The sequence below is a fragment of the Oryctolagus cuniculus genome, chromosome 11, assembly GCF_051225735.1.
Source record: "Oryctolagus cuniculus isolate XC-2025 breed Fujian yellow rabbit chromosome 11, ASM5122573v1, whole genome shotgun sequence".
NCBI classification, from domain to species: Eukaryota; Metazoa; Chordata; class Mammalia; order Lagomorpha; family Leporidae; genus Oryctolagus; species Oryctolagus cuniculus.
The window spans coordinates 52282183-52293819 of NC_142877.1; the positions used below are offsets into that span (position 1 = coordinate 52282183).

General features: G+C 61.8%; 1 protein-coding gene across 4 annotated transcripts; it reads left to right on the plus strand.

Annotated features, from left to right (window-relative positions):
* The first annotated feature begins 243 nt into the window (after nucleotides 1-243).
* Nucleotides 244-11215, plus strand: CACNB3 (calcium voltage-gated channel auxiliary subunit beta 3). 4 transcript variants are annotated; one of them, XM_051844886.3, is made up of 13 exons: nucleotides 244-439; nucleotides 6389-6511; nucleotides 6704-6826; nucleotides 7113-7228; nucleotides 7505-7569; nucleotides 7777-7796; nucleotides 7968-8048; nucleotides 8196-8254; nucleotides 8404-8513; nucleotides 8715-8866; nucleotides 9047-9142; nucleotides 9270-9419; nucleotides 9860-11215. In XM_051844886.3, the coding sequence occupies exons 1-13, from the start codon at nucleotides 398-400 to the stop codon at nucleotides 10151-10153; spliced, it is 1431 nt and encodes a 476-aa protein (XP_051700846.1). In that variant the 5' UTR covers nucleotides 244-397; the 3' UTR covers nucleotides 10154-11215.
* Nucleotides 11216-11637: the final 422 nt, after the last annotated feature.

Genomic DNA, 11637 nt, shown 5'->3' on the forward strand with positions numbered 1-11637 from the left:
GCAGCAGAGGGGGAGGGGAAGATGGGGCTGGAAAGGCGGTGAGGGAGGCATCCAGATAAACAGAGAGTGGGTATCGTAGAGACGAGAGACGGAAGTGGAGAGAGGCTGGACCGAAAGGCAGAGCGAGCGAGAGACTGACAGAAGCAGCGAGAGAGGAAGGGAAAGGGAGGGAGGGAGGGAGGGAGGAAGGGAGAGGGAGGGAGGAAGGGAGAGGGAGGGAGGAAGGGGGAGGAACCAGGAGAGAGGGAAGGGAGCCGGCGGCGGTGCCGGCGGTGCCGGGCGGGCGAAAGGCGAGGCCAGGCGTGCAGGCGGGAGCCAGCGTGCAGAGCAGCGGCCGGTCCCGCTCCCGCCTCGGAGCCCCTGGCCCGGGGGAGGGGGAGAGGCCGCTACCCGGTTTATGTCTTTTTCTGACTCCAGTGCAACCTTCCTGCTGAACGAGGTAACCGCGGGGGCCCCTCCCCAGTGGGTGGGAGGAGAGCCCCGCCCCAAGCAGGAAGAGGGCTCGCTTTTGGGGGGAAGACTGCCGCATGGGGAGGGAGGGAACCAGAGAAGCCAAAAGCACAGGTTAGGCGAGGAGGGAGGGGCCGGAGCTGGCGGTGCCAGCGACTGGGAGGGGAGAGCGGACTGCTGAGCCAGAAAGGGGGGCTTGATTAGAAAGAGAGCTCCACGAAGCCGCCCCGCCCCCCCCCCCCCAGTTCCCTGGGGACCACTGAGCAGCTAGAATGCTAAGGACCTCTACCTGGTCCAGATCTGCAGGACTGCTGAGGAGATGACTTTTAGGTCTTCCCAGAAGTCCCAGTGCCTGCCTCAGTTTCCCCCTCGAATGCTCAGGACCTGGGATCTGCCCAGCTTCCTGGTGTGGTTACAAGAAGCGCTAGAGGTATTTTGGAGCCTCCCCAAGAATTCTCACTCCCAAACCTGGCTCTTTGGGCGCTTCCTCCCATTGACCGGCTTCCATGCCTTGGGTAGTGCCAGCTGTCAGTTTAACACCTGTCTCTTAGAAAGACTGCAGGAAACGTCCTCTCCCCTAACCCCCCCCCCCTTTTTTGCATTTAGCCCTCACCCATCATGCTAAACCATGGACCAGAAAAGAAGTTAGGGACCACATGGATGCTGACACATGTCTTGTTAAAGGATGGGAAGTCATTAGGTTGGCCTGAGAACCAGAGTAGACAGATGTGGGTGAGACTTGAAAGGGGCGCTGGGTAGCAACCTGGAGATATGGGGAGGAGGGAAGGAAGGTGAAGGGAGGCTTTGGAACTCCTGCAGGACCCAGGGGATGGACCCAGAGGAACTTAACCCATCTCCTGAGGGTGGCTGCCATGGCAACGCAGTCTCTTGGGTACCAAAAAGGTGTATGAAGAAGGGCTGCTGATGGCAGATCCACCAGATCTACAGCTCGTTGGATCTCTGGTGGGTGGGGGGAGTCCCAAAAAAGAGAGACCAGGAGATCCAGGGACAGAGAACGCCATTAGAACCACCTCCCAGGAGTCCTCCAGCAGACTCCTCCAGCCCTGTAGGATGGAAGGAACTGACGCGAGAGAGAATGGAAAAGATACAAGGAATCCTAAAGGAATCGAGAGAGAGGGCACAGTCATGTCCATATACGATCAGCCCCTCCCCTGCCCCCCGCAGGAGCGAGCGGGAACTGTGAAAGCCGAGCCACCGCCTCCCCGAGTAGCCACCGCCCCCCTTGGCCGTCAAGGCGTCCAGGTTGTTCCCCCAAATCTAGCAAGAGGAGAAGGCCGGAACTGCCACAGGCACAGATAAACTGAAGCAGGCCCGAGAGAGTCTCAGGACGAGGCAAGCAGGACACCTGTCCCCCCCCAGCTGGGGCTTGCTGCCAAGGCGGGGTGTGGCCCTGGTCCCCCACCAGGGACTGGGGACGCTCGCCCCTTTCTCCCCTTCCCAAGCCTGTGTGGCAGGCAGGATCGCACCTTCGCCCCCACCCCTCCTCGTGGGTTCTCCTAAAACAGCCCCTTCTGCCCCAGTTCCCACGAATGCCTTTGGCCATGTCTGGCACCACCCTTGGCAGGGAGATGAGGAAGGGAACCTGCATCGTGGCTGCAAAGGGGTGAAATCCGCCGTGCAACAGGTGCGCGGAGGCCTATCCAGCTGCCAGAACCTCGGCCCTTCTCCAGGGTCGGGCGACCCCGCCCCCCAGCTGCGCGGCCCCGCACTGCGGGGCCCGCGCGTACGGGCTGGGGACTGGGGTGGTTGCTTCCACAGCACTGGCCTGGGGTCGCCAAATCCCTTCCTCCGCGGTTGCAATGCAAGGTTTGGCTTTCGGAGTCTCCTGGGACGCGCCGCCATCTCACCTGGGCCCCCTCCCCCGCCTGCCGCTGCCCGGTCTCTCCGTTTTCTGGTCCCCGGTTCCGCTCTCCAGCCTGCGGCCGCCCCAGCGCCCGAACCCCGGCCCGCGCGGGTCGCTGCCCGGCTCCGCTCGGCCCCTTCCCCGCCCCCGCCCAGCCCTTTGTTTCCCGGCGGAGCAGTTTCCTGGGTTGCGGAGCGTCTGGGAGCCCGCAGCGCCCCTCGCCCCGCCTCCAGCCCGCTCGGATCCGCCCGCCGCCTCTCCGCCCCTCCCGCCCGCCGCCCCGGGCCCGTGGGTGCTCGGGGACCCAGCTCCCGTCCGCGCCCTCCCGCGGCCCAGGCCCGGCTGCCCCCCGCGGCCACGCCGCGCCGCCTTCCCGTGAGGGCCGGGTGGGCGGGCGCTATTGTTGCGGAGCCGGCGCCGACTCCTTGGCGGCGCTCGGGGTGGGCCCGCGGGTGGGGGGTGGGCAGCTGCGGTGCGAGCCCGAGCAGGCGTCTCGGTGGCAGCTCCGTCCCCGGCGCGCCCGCCGCCGCCGCCCGCAAGGCTGCGGGGCTCGCTGGCGTCCCTCGGGCGCGGCCCTCCGTCCTCGCCCCTGCCTCGGGGCCGCCCCCGCCCCGGCGCCGCTCGCGTTCCCGCCCGGACTCCCCATGTATGAGGACTCCTACGTGCCCGGGTTTGAGGACTCGGAGGCGGTGAGTGCCCACGCCGGAGCGGGGGTGGGGGTGGGGGGTTGGGGCGACACCTGGGGCTCCCTGGGCCCTTCCCCCAGTTCGGGACTTTGACAAACGCCTCAGTGGCGGGGCAGGGCGTGCAGGGGGCGCTCTGGGAAAGCGGGAAGACAGATTCCACGCCGAGGGCGCCCGCCCGCCCAGACCCGGGGGGCCGGGGGCCCTTGTGGCGCAAGGCTGGAGCAGGTGGCTCCGCAGCCCAGCACGGACGGGGTCGAGGGAGGGAGAGAGGCCGGAGGCTGAGGGCGCAAGGGTTTCCCGCGACGTCTGGAGTTTCAGATTCTGGATTGATGGGGGCTCTTGGGCAGGGGGCCGTGCCACACTTTATGTGCTGTAAATGAACGGCACACCAGGGACCTGAGGGTGTCGGGTACCAAGCCGTCTCCTCAGAGGATTGTAAAACTTGAGGCGGCCCAGTGTCTCCTGCCCGCCCCCGCTGGCGCATCACCATAGCTCACCCCTTCCTCTAGCCCGTTTTCTCTCCTGGGCATCCAGCACCCTGGGGGGTGGGGGGGGGACACCTGATTGCACCCCCACCCCATGCCCAGTGCCCAGCTGCGGCTTGCCTGCCACCCAGCACCTATGGAGGGCCAGGCGGTGAGGCCAGAGGGGCTGGAGGGGGCCCGGGGCTTGGATAGGAAGCTCTCTTGGCTCAGAGAAATCAGGCAGCCGATAAATATTTAATTCTCTTCTTTGCTTTTATCTCCTGACCCACTGAGACAAATCAGCTCATTAGGCAGTGATTCCCGGAGCTCAGGGAGAGTGCCTGGAAAGATAGGGCCCAGAGTGGGGCAGCTTCTAAGCCCCCCTTGGAGCTGCCAACCCTGCCACAGCACCTCCTGGGAGAGGTGCTGGTGGTCGTGGGCCGCAGCCTGCCTCTTCAAGCCTCCAGCCTTCTCTTGCCTCCAAGCCCAGGATGGATGAGTTGCTAAGGGGCAGAGCTGGCAGAGCTGGCAGTCCTTGCCTGGGACCTGACTGCTCCTGGGGCCGGTTCTCCCAGGGGGACCTCTGGGGCTGATTGCACAGCAGCTGCAGTGCAAGGCTCTGGTGGACACTTCTCTCTGACACTTGAAGGGGACAGCTGGCACAGCCCAGGGTGCCAAAGTGAGCTCTCTGTAGGGCTCGAGGGCCTTCACGGGACAAGATAGACACGTGGACGGCTGTCTGAGGGTGAGCCTGCTGCCTTCCCAGCTGTCTCAGCGTCCTGGATCACCCTCTTCCCCCCTCCCCGCCACTTCGCCTCCTCTCTCCTGGCTCCTTGCTCTCTCCCTGAGGCCCCCTCTGAAGCAGTAGGAGGGAGATCAGTCTCTAAATAAATCCACCGGCTCATCTCCCTCCTCTTCTTCCCCCGTGCCAGGCGAGAGGAGCTGCAGCCTGCCCACACACTCACCAGGCAAGGGGGGCACCACCCGTGCCAACTTCTGACAGCTCCAAAGTGCTGAGCCTTTGGCTGTTTTGCCGTAGTGGGGTAGAGCAGAGGTAAAAGATGCAAGAATGGGTTTGCTACGCAGCCCTGGCCATAGCATAGCGTGAGAGGTGGGTGAGCCTTGAGGATTTGGGAGTGGAATCATGGATGGAGGAGTCCCTTCTGAGTATAACTCCGAAACTTGTCGGGAGAGCTCCTGTGATTGCCACTGGAAGGTGAGAGGTCAGGTAAGCCAGACGCACCCTGCACTAAAGTTACCCAGTTAGGCTGAGAGCCCTACAGCAGAAGGAAAGCCGAGGCTCCTCGCCCAGCACCTGCTGGGCGTCTGCAGTCTCCGATGTTTAGGCGCCAAAGTGAGTGGCCGTCCTGCCTCTGCCTCCCAGCCTGCTGGCCACTGTCCAATTCAGCGTGGCCCACAGAGCTGTTTCGCGTGTCCTGAGAGCCCTGGAAGGGGGTCTTCCACCACATCCAGCGGTTTCAGCACAGCGTCTTTCTGTCCCGCTGCCAGACCAGTCTTATTTTGTTCTCAGGAAAGATGGACAGCCGCAAGCACGCTCTACTCATCTATAAAATTAAAGACCGCCCCTCCCTGCCCCTCTATGCAATCTTCACATCTTTGGTCTGCTCCACACCATCATTTAGGCTCGAGGGCCTGCCGTGCCTCCAGCTCTCTCACCTAGGGTTGGGCTGGGGCAGAGAACGTTATGGGCAGCAGATGTGCAGTTTTGCCTTCTCCCCTGAGAGTCTGGCCTCTGCCCCCCCCTCCCAGAAAATCATCATGCACAGTAGCCTTGTGGGAGTGGTGCTCACCCTGAGAATATGCCAGAACCCCTTCCCCTACACACACACCAATACACACACACACACGTGCACACACATGCACGGACGCAGGAACCCTTTATCTAGTTTCCTGCTTTCTCTGCTACCAGCATCCTAGAATTAAGGGAAGAATCACTTTAGGCTTCTGCTCATAGCTGAGGGGTGGGGGTGTGTGTGTGCAGCACTGAAGCAGAAAACACAAAATTCCCTTTTCTCTGGGCAGAGGGAAAAACCCAGACGATGTAAATTCCAGCCTCTTGCCTCCAAGCCCGGCTTCTCTTGCTCTTTAGTGTCTCTCCCTCATGGCCTCAGACATGGCACACACAAACACACACATAAACCCTGCCAACCTCCAAATGTACCCTCATCACCCACAGACCCTGCCTATGGGCAGGACTCTGGGACTCGCCTTGCTGACATTACAAAGACTCCCCCTCCCCACATCCCCAGGGTCCTGGTCCTCGGCTGGGTTGCCTGGCACCAACCTGGCACTGGTGTCCCCTGGCGAGAAGATAGCTTTGTGTTGCCTCACGGTCTGTGTCTTATTCGCTGCTAACACCTGACCCGGTTACCCCAGCAGGTGTAAAAGGAAAGAATGTTCGTGGGGGTAGGGAGAACAGAAAGGGCAGTGAGTTCCAGGAGGTACCAATGCCCTAGTCTTTACTTCTCCTCACCCTGGAAGGGCGGGGGCCTTTGGAGTCTTGTTGGAGGAGGGAAGTGGGATGGAGGGGGTGACTGTCTATTTCATGTGCCTGGGAGTGCAGCTTTGGAGGCTGGCATGAATGATAGGCTGCGAATCCTGGATTCAGAACTATCTCCAATATATCATGTTTTCAGTACATCTGCCTCAGAGCACGTGGTGGGGAAATGAGAGAGGAAGGAGAGACGTGGAGTGTGTTCAAAGATGGTCTTAGGCTTGGAGGAGGAGGGGCCCCGATCTTTGCATTCGTAGATTGCACCATCTTTCCTGCAGCCTTGGGGACCTGGGGGTCCTTCCAGGGGCCGGAAGAACTCTAGGAGTCCAGTCACCCCTAGGAGGTGGCACCCCAGAGTTAGGAAGCCTGCAGGCCTAAGTCCCGGAGTCTCGCCTCTCTCCTTCCCCAGGGTTCAGCCGACTCCTATACCAGCCGTCCATCTCTGGATTCGGACGTCTCCCTGGAGGAGGACCGGGAGAGTGCCCGGCGCGAGGTGGAGAGCCAGGCTCAGCAGCAGCTGGAAAGGGCCAAGGTATACCTCTGGGCAGGGTGGGGCAATCCAGGAAGCCAGCTGGGGGAGGAGGGAAGGAACCCATCCCGGGGCTTGAGCTCCCAGGGGCATCAGGCAGCTTGGAAGAGGATGTGGGGCGGGGTGGGGGACACTGAAGCTGGCTGGGTGCTCAGAGACGCCTCTCACTTGCATTCCTGTGGCCGAATTCTCCAGCACAAACCGGTGGCGTTTGCCGTGAGGACCAATGTCAGCTACTGCGGTGTGCTGGATGAGGAGTGCCCAGTCCAGGGCTCGGGTATCAACTTTGAGGCCAAAGACTTTCTGCATATTAAAGAGGTGACTGAGCCCACTATCCACACACACCTTGGGCCCTGGTGTTCCCCTCCCCCACCCCGCGCCTGTCTCAGACCACAGTCCCCAGAGCTGTAGAGTGAGCAGCTGTGTTAGCAGCCCCTGAAGTCCCCTGTGACTGCTGGGGTGCCTCATCCCGAAATCCTGGTGGCTCAGGCTCCAAACTGGCTGCCACCTTTCTCAGACCTCCCAGCCTCCTTCCCAGGGAAGAGCTGCCTTGAGCCCTGGGCCCACCCCTCTCACCACCCCTTCCTGTCCACCCCCTCCCCAGAAGTACAGCAATGACTGGTGGATCGGGCGGTTAGTCAAAGAGGGCGGGGACATCGCCTTCATCCCCAGCCCCCAGCGCCTGGAGAGCATCCGGCTGAAACAGGAGCAGAAAGCCAGGTGAGAGCCAGGCTGACCCATGAGCATATAAACGTATCACCCCCAAAACACACACATATATATCACATCTGTATCAAATGCATGCACTCATCCCCAGCTCCATGTGTTTACACCACACAAAGAAACGCACACGCATCACACATACACCTCTCTCACTAAAGCATATGGAAGTTTGGGCAACTATTAAATGTTGTTTAGAACACACACACATGTGCGCACACACTTGCACACACACACACTGATGCATTCTCTCTCCCTTGCTCTCTCTCCACTCAGGAGATCTGGAAACCCTTCTAGCCTGAGTGACATTGGCAACCGACGCTCCCCTCCTCCATCTCTAGGTAGCTGCCCCCCACCCCACCTGTCTTGGGTAGGTGGGCAAAAGGAGTCTCTCCAGTGAGCTGCTGGGGAAGGGGCTGGCGGAGGGGACTGAGAGAGCTGGGAGGAGCCCGCTGTCTCCCTGGGGAAGGGGCTGCCACTCCCTCGCCCCCCTCAGGGCCCATTCCCCCCTTCACCAACTTTAATCTCTTATTTCCTTTTCCAAAAAGCCAAGCAGAAGCAAAAGCAGGTGAGTGGAGGAAGGGGCCTGGGCTGGGGGCTCACGGCTTAGGGCTCTGGGCAGTCACAGCTGGAGGGGCAGAGCGGAGAAGGGAGGGAGCCCAGAACTTCTGCCCTCAGTCACTCACCAGGCACCAGGCAGGTCTGGGGCCGTGATGTTGTGGGATTGTCCATTCTGCAGGCAGAACACGTTCCCCCGTACGATGTGGTGCCCTCCATGCGGCCTGTGGTGCTGGTGGGGCCCTCCCTGAAAGGCTACGAGGTGAGAGGAGACCCCTGACCCCAGAGGGTCGCCATCAGGGGCGGGGCGGGGCAGGGTGGGGGGAGGCAATGGAAAGGGCTGCTCACACCGCCCCGCCCTGGAGGGGGTGTGGCTTTTCCTAATGTGGCCCTGTCCTCCCCGTCCCAGGTCACAGACATGATGCAAAAGGCCCTCTTCGACTTCCTCAAACATAGGTTCGATGGCAGGTAAGCTGCCCCAGCCCAGGTGCTGGGAGGATCTGGCAGAAGCTTGCTGCCCTCCTTCCGGGGGCCTGTGGCATGTGTTGGAGTGGGTGGGCTCCGGGGTCAGAGGTGGCCTGCGCTTCCGCTCCACCCTCACCCCTCCCCTCCACCAGGATCTCCATCACCCGTGTCACCGCTGACCTCTCCCTGGCCAAGCGATCCGTGCTCAACAATCCTGGCAAGAGGACCATCATTGAGCGCTCCTCTGCCCGCTCCAGCATCGGTGAGAGCCAGGCATCTCCCGCCCCTCACCTGCCTCCCCCTCCTCCTTGTCTTTCCGCCCAGCTCCCTCCCTGCCCTGGGGATCAGCAAAAGCCCACCACCTACCCCATGCCCTCTCCCTCTCCCTCCAGTTCCTTCCCATGCACCCCCTGGAAGCCCCCAGAGCCCCCTGTGAGCCCGGCTGCCTCCTCCCCCCCCTCAGCCGAAGTACAGAGTGAGATTGAGCGCATTTTCGAGCTGGCCAAATCCCTGCAGCTGGTGGTGCTGGATGCCGACACCATCAACCACCCAGCACAGCTGGCCAAGACCTCGCTGGCTCCCATCATCGTCTTTGTCAAAGTCTCTTCACCGAAGGTAGGGTCTGCAATGGGGGGAGGCAACAGGGGTCCACAGGGCTGCCCCCTGGAACGTGGCACACCTGCCTAGGGCAGCTGCTTATCACCATTGAGGCCTCTGCACCTGCTACCGAGGCTGCATCAGTGTGTATGGGGGACACTCCAGGCCTAGTTCTACCTGCCCCTGTTCCTCCCCCAGGTCCTCCAACGTCTCATCCGCTCCCGGGGAAAGTCACAGATGAAGCACCTGACAGTACAAATGATGGCGTATGACAAGCTGGTGCAGTGTCCACCAGTGAGTGCCCGGGCCGGCTGCTCCTGGGCCCGCTCTTCCACAGGGATCACGGGGGATGGCAGGGGTGGGGGTGTGGCTGCCAATGGGGATGCCAGGAGTCTCCCTCCCTCCCTCCCTGCCTGCCTAGGAGTCATTTGATGTGATCCTGGATGAGAACCAGCTGGAAGATGCCTGTGAACACTTGGCCGAGTACCTCGAGGTGTACTGGCGGGCCACCCACCACCCAGCCCCCGGGCCTGGGCTCCTGGGCCCCCCCAGTGCCATCCCTGGACTCCAGGTAAGCAGTTCTAGCTGGCTCGGCCCCGCCACCAGAGAAGGCCTCCCCTTCAGAAGGCCACAGGCCTGCAGAACTATCAGCTCTGCTGGACAGAGCCAGTGCAGATGGGCCCAGGAGCCTCCTGAGGAGAGAGGGAATAAATCAACCTCCTGGGTGGTCAGAGATGCACTTTCTAGGGGTCAGGAGATACACAGTTTTGATAGTCTTCCCCTTACCACCCACCATGGTTTTGAAGGCAGAGTCTCAATGTTGCCGGAGCCATGGCTCCAGGTTTCCGACTCTGATGAGGAGCCATGCTTCCTCGCAGGGTTTCCCGTTCCTGGGAATTGAGAGTTGAGTGGGGGTGGGGGGCCGAATCCCTCGCCCTGCCAGAGGTGGAAGGCAGGCCAAGGCCTTCAAGGTGTGTGCTGCCTCCCTGAGAGCTGTTGTGTGGCCCCCAGAGCCAGCAGCTGCTGGGGGAGCGTGGCGAGGAGCACTCACCCCTGGAGCGGGACAGCCTGATGCCCTCAGACGAGGCCTGGACGGGGTCCTCCCAGCGGAGCTCACGCCACCTGGAGGAAGACTATGCGGACGCCTACCAGGACCTGTACCAGCCTCACCGACAACACACCTCGGGGCTGCCCAGTGCTAACGGGCACGACCCCCAAGACCGGCTCCTCGCCCAGGACTCGGAGCACAACCACAATGACCGGAACTGGCAGCGCAATCGGCCTTGGCCCAAGGATAGCTACTGACAGCCTCCTGATGTTCCCACCCTAGCGGGCACAGGCACACCTAGCTGGGGTACCCACTCCAAGCAGGCCGGAGTTAGACTGGCATTAGGCTGGCGCTAGGCTCAGCCCCCACAACCCCCTGCCCGGCCCCAGCTCCCAAGGTTATGGGAGAAGCAGGGGTCCCTCTCCCTCCTGGGCACAGTGACCACCCCCCCACACCTCGCCCCAGGCTCCCATTCCAGGTACTAGCTGTGTGTGCTGCACCCCTGGCACCTTCCTCTCCTGCACAACAAGTTGCCCCTCTGGGCAGCACCCTCAGGCCAGGATCTCCTTAGCAGGGGCCTTCCCACCTCTCAGGGAAGGGAGCCGCCTCAGAGTGACAAGAGGCTGGGGTATGGGCACCATGGCACGAGGACACAAGGTTCCTGAGCAGGCACAAGTCCTAACAGTCAAGGGACTCGGGGGTCCAAAGGCCTCCACTCTCACCTCACTGCCACACACAAGACATGAGACAATCAGAGCCAGACAGGTGGCACTCCCGTCAGCTGGGGCCGGGGGCCTCCACATCTGAGACTGGAGCGGCAGGCAGGCTAGGCTGGGGCCCGAGAAAGACGTCACGGCAGATGCTCTTGGAGGAAAGGCCTCTCCCCACCCTACCTGGAAGCTTCTCGATACCTGTCAGGACCAGGGACCAGGAGCGTGGTCCGGCTGAGAGCAGACGGGGCCGGCCTGGACTGGACTGCGGCTTGTGGAGGGCGGGCAGGCTTGGGTAGCAGAAGACGTTAACAACAGCTTTGGGGGCCTCCCTGCCATCCTCATTCCTTCGCCCTCGCATCCCGTCATTTCTGTCCTCGCCTTTCATGGCTCCTGGGAGACCGGGGCTCCAGGCTTTTCTCCCTGACTCACAGCTGCTGCTTGCTAGGTTAGGGCTGAGTAGGGAGCAATGGGGACACAGTGGACAGCCCCCGAGGCCCTGTCTACCCCTATCCTTGCCTTCTGGCTCTTGTGTGTGACCTTCAGAGCATGCTCCACGAGACCCTGCCCAACCTTGCTGTCATCACGAATAAAACACCATGCACAGTCCGCCAGCCTTCTGTTCTGTTTGCACAGGTAGCCATGTTCTGTTCCAGTGTGGCCAGGTAGAGTATTCTGGTCTCGCTTCTCTCTCCAAGGAGCCACTGAGAGCTGAGAGGCAGGGCTGGGGGAGGCACTGTAGTCCCCAGCACCCCCTCCACACCTCATGGCCGGGTATCTGGAGGGACTCCAAGATGCCGGTTCTGCGAGGTGGGGAAGAGGCTTAGTCACAGCTTTCCACTGTCCCTGCCTCAGGCCAAAAAAAAAGCCCTGGACATAGCTGGAACTTGAATTCCATGGACTTGCCAAGCTCTTTCTGAGGACTAAGGAAGAGCATACTAATGGTTGGGGGGCAGGGAGGTAGGAAGGGGACCACAGCCCTCTCAAGACCTCCCTCAACTGGGCCCTGCTCAGCACCGTGATGCCTCTGG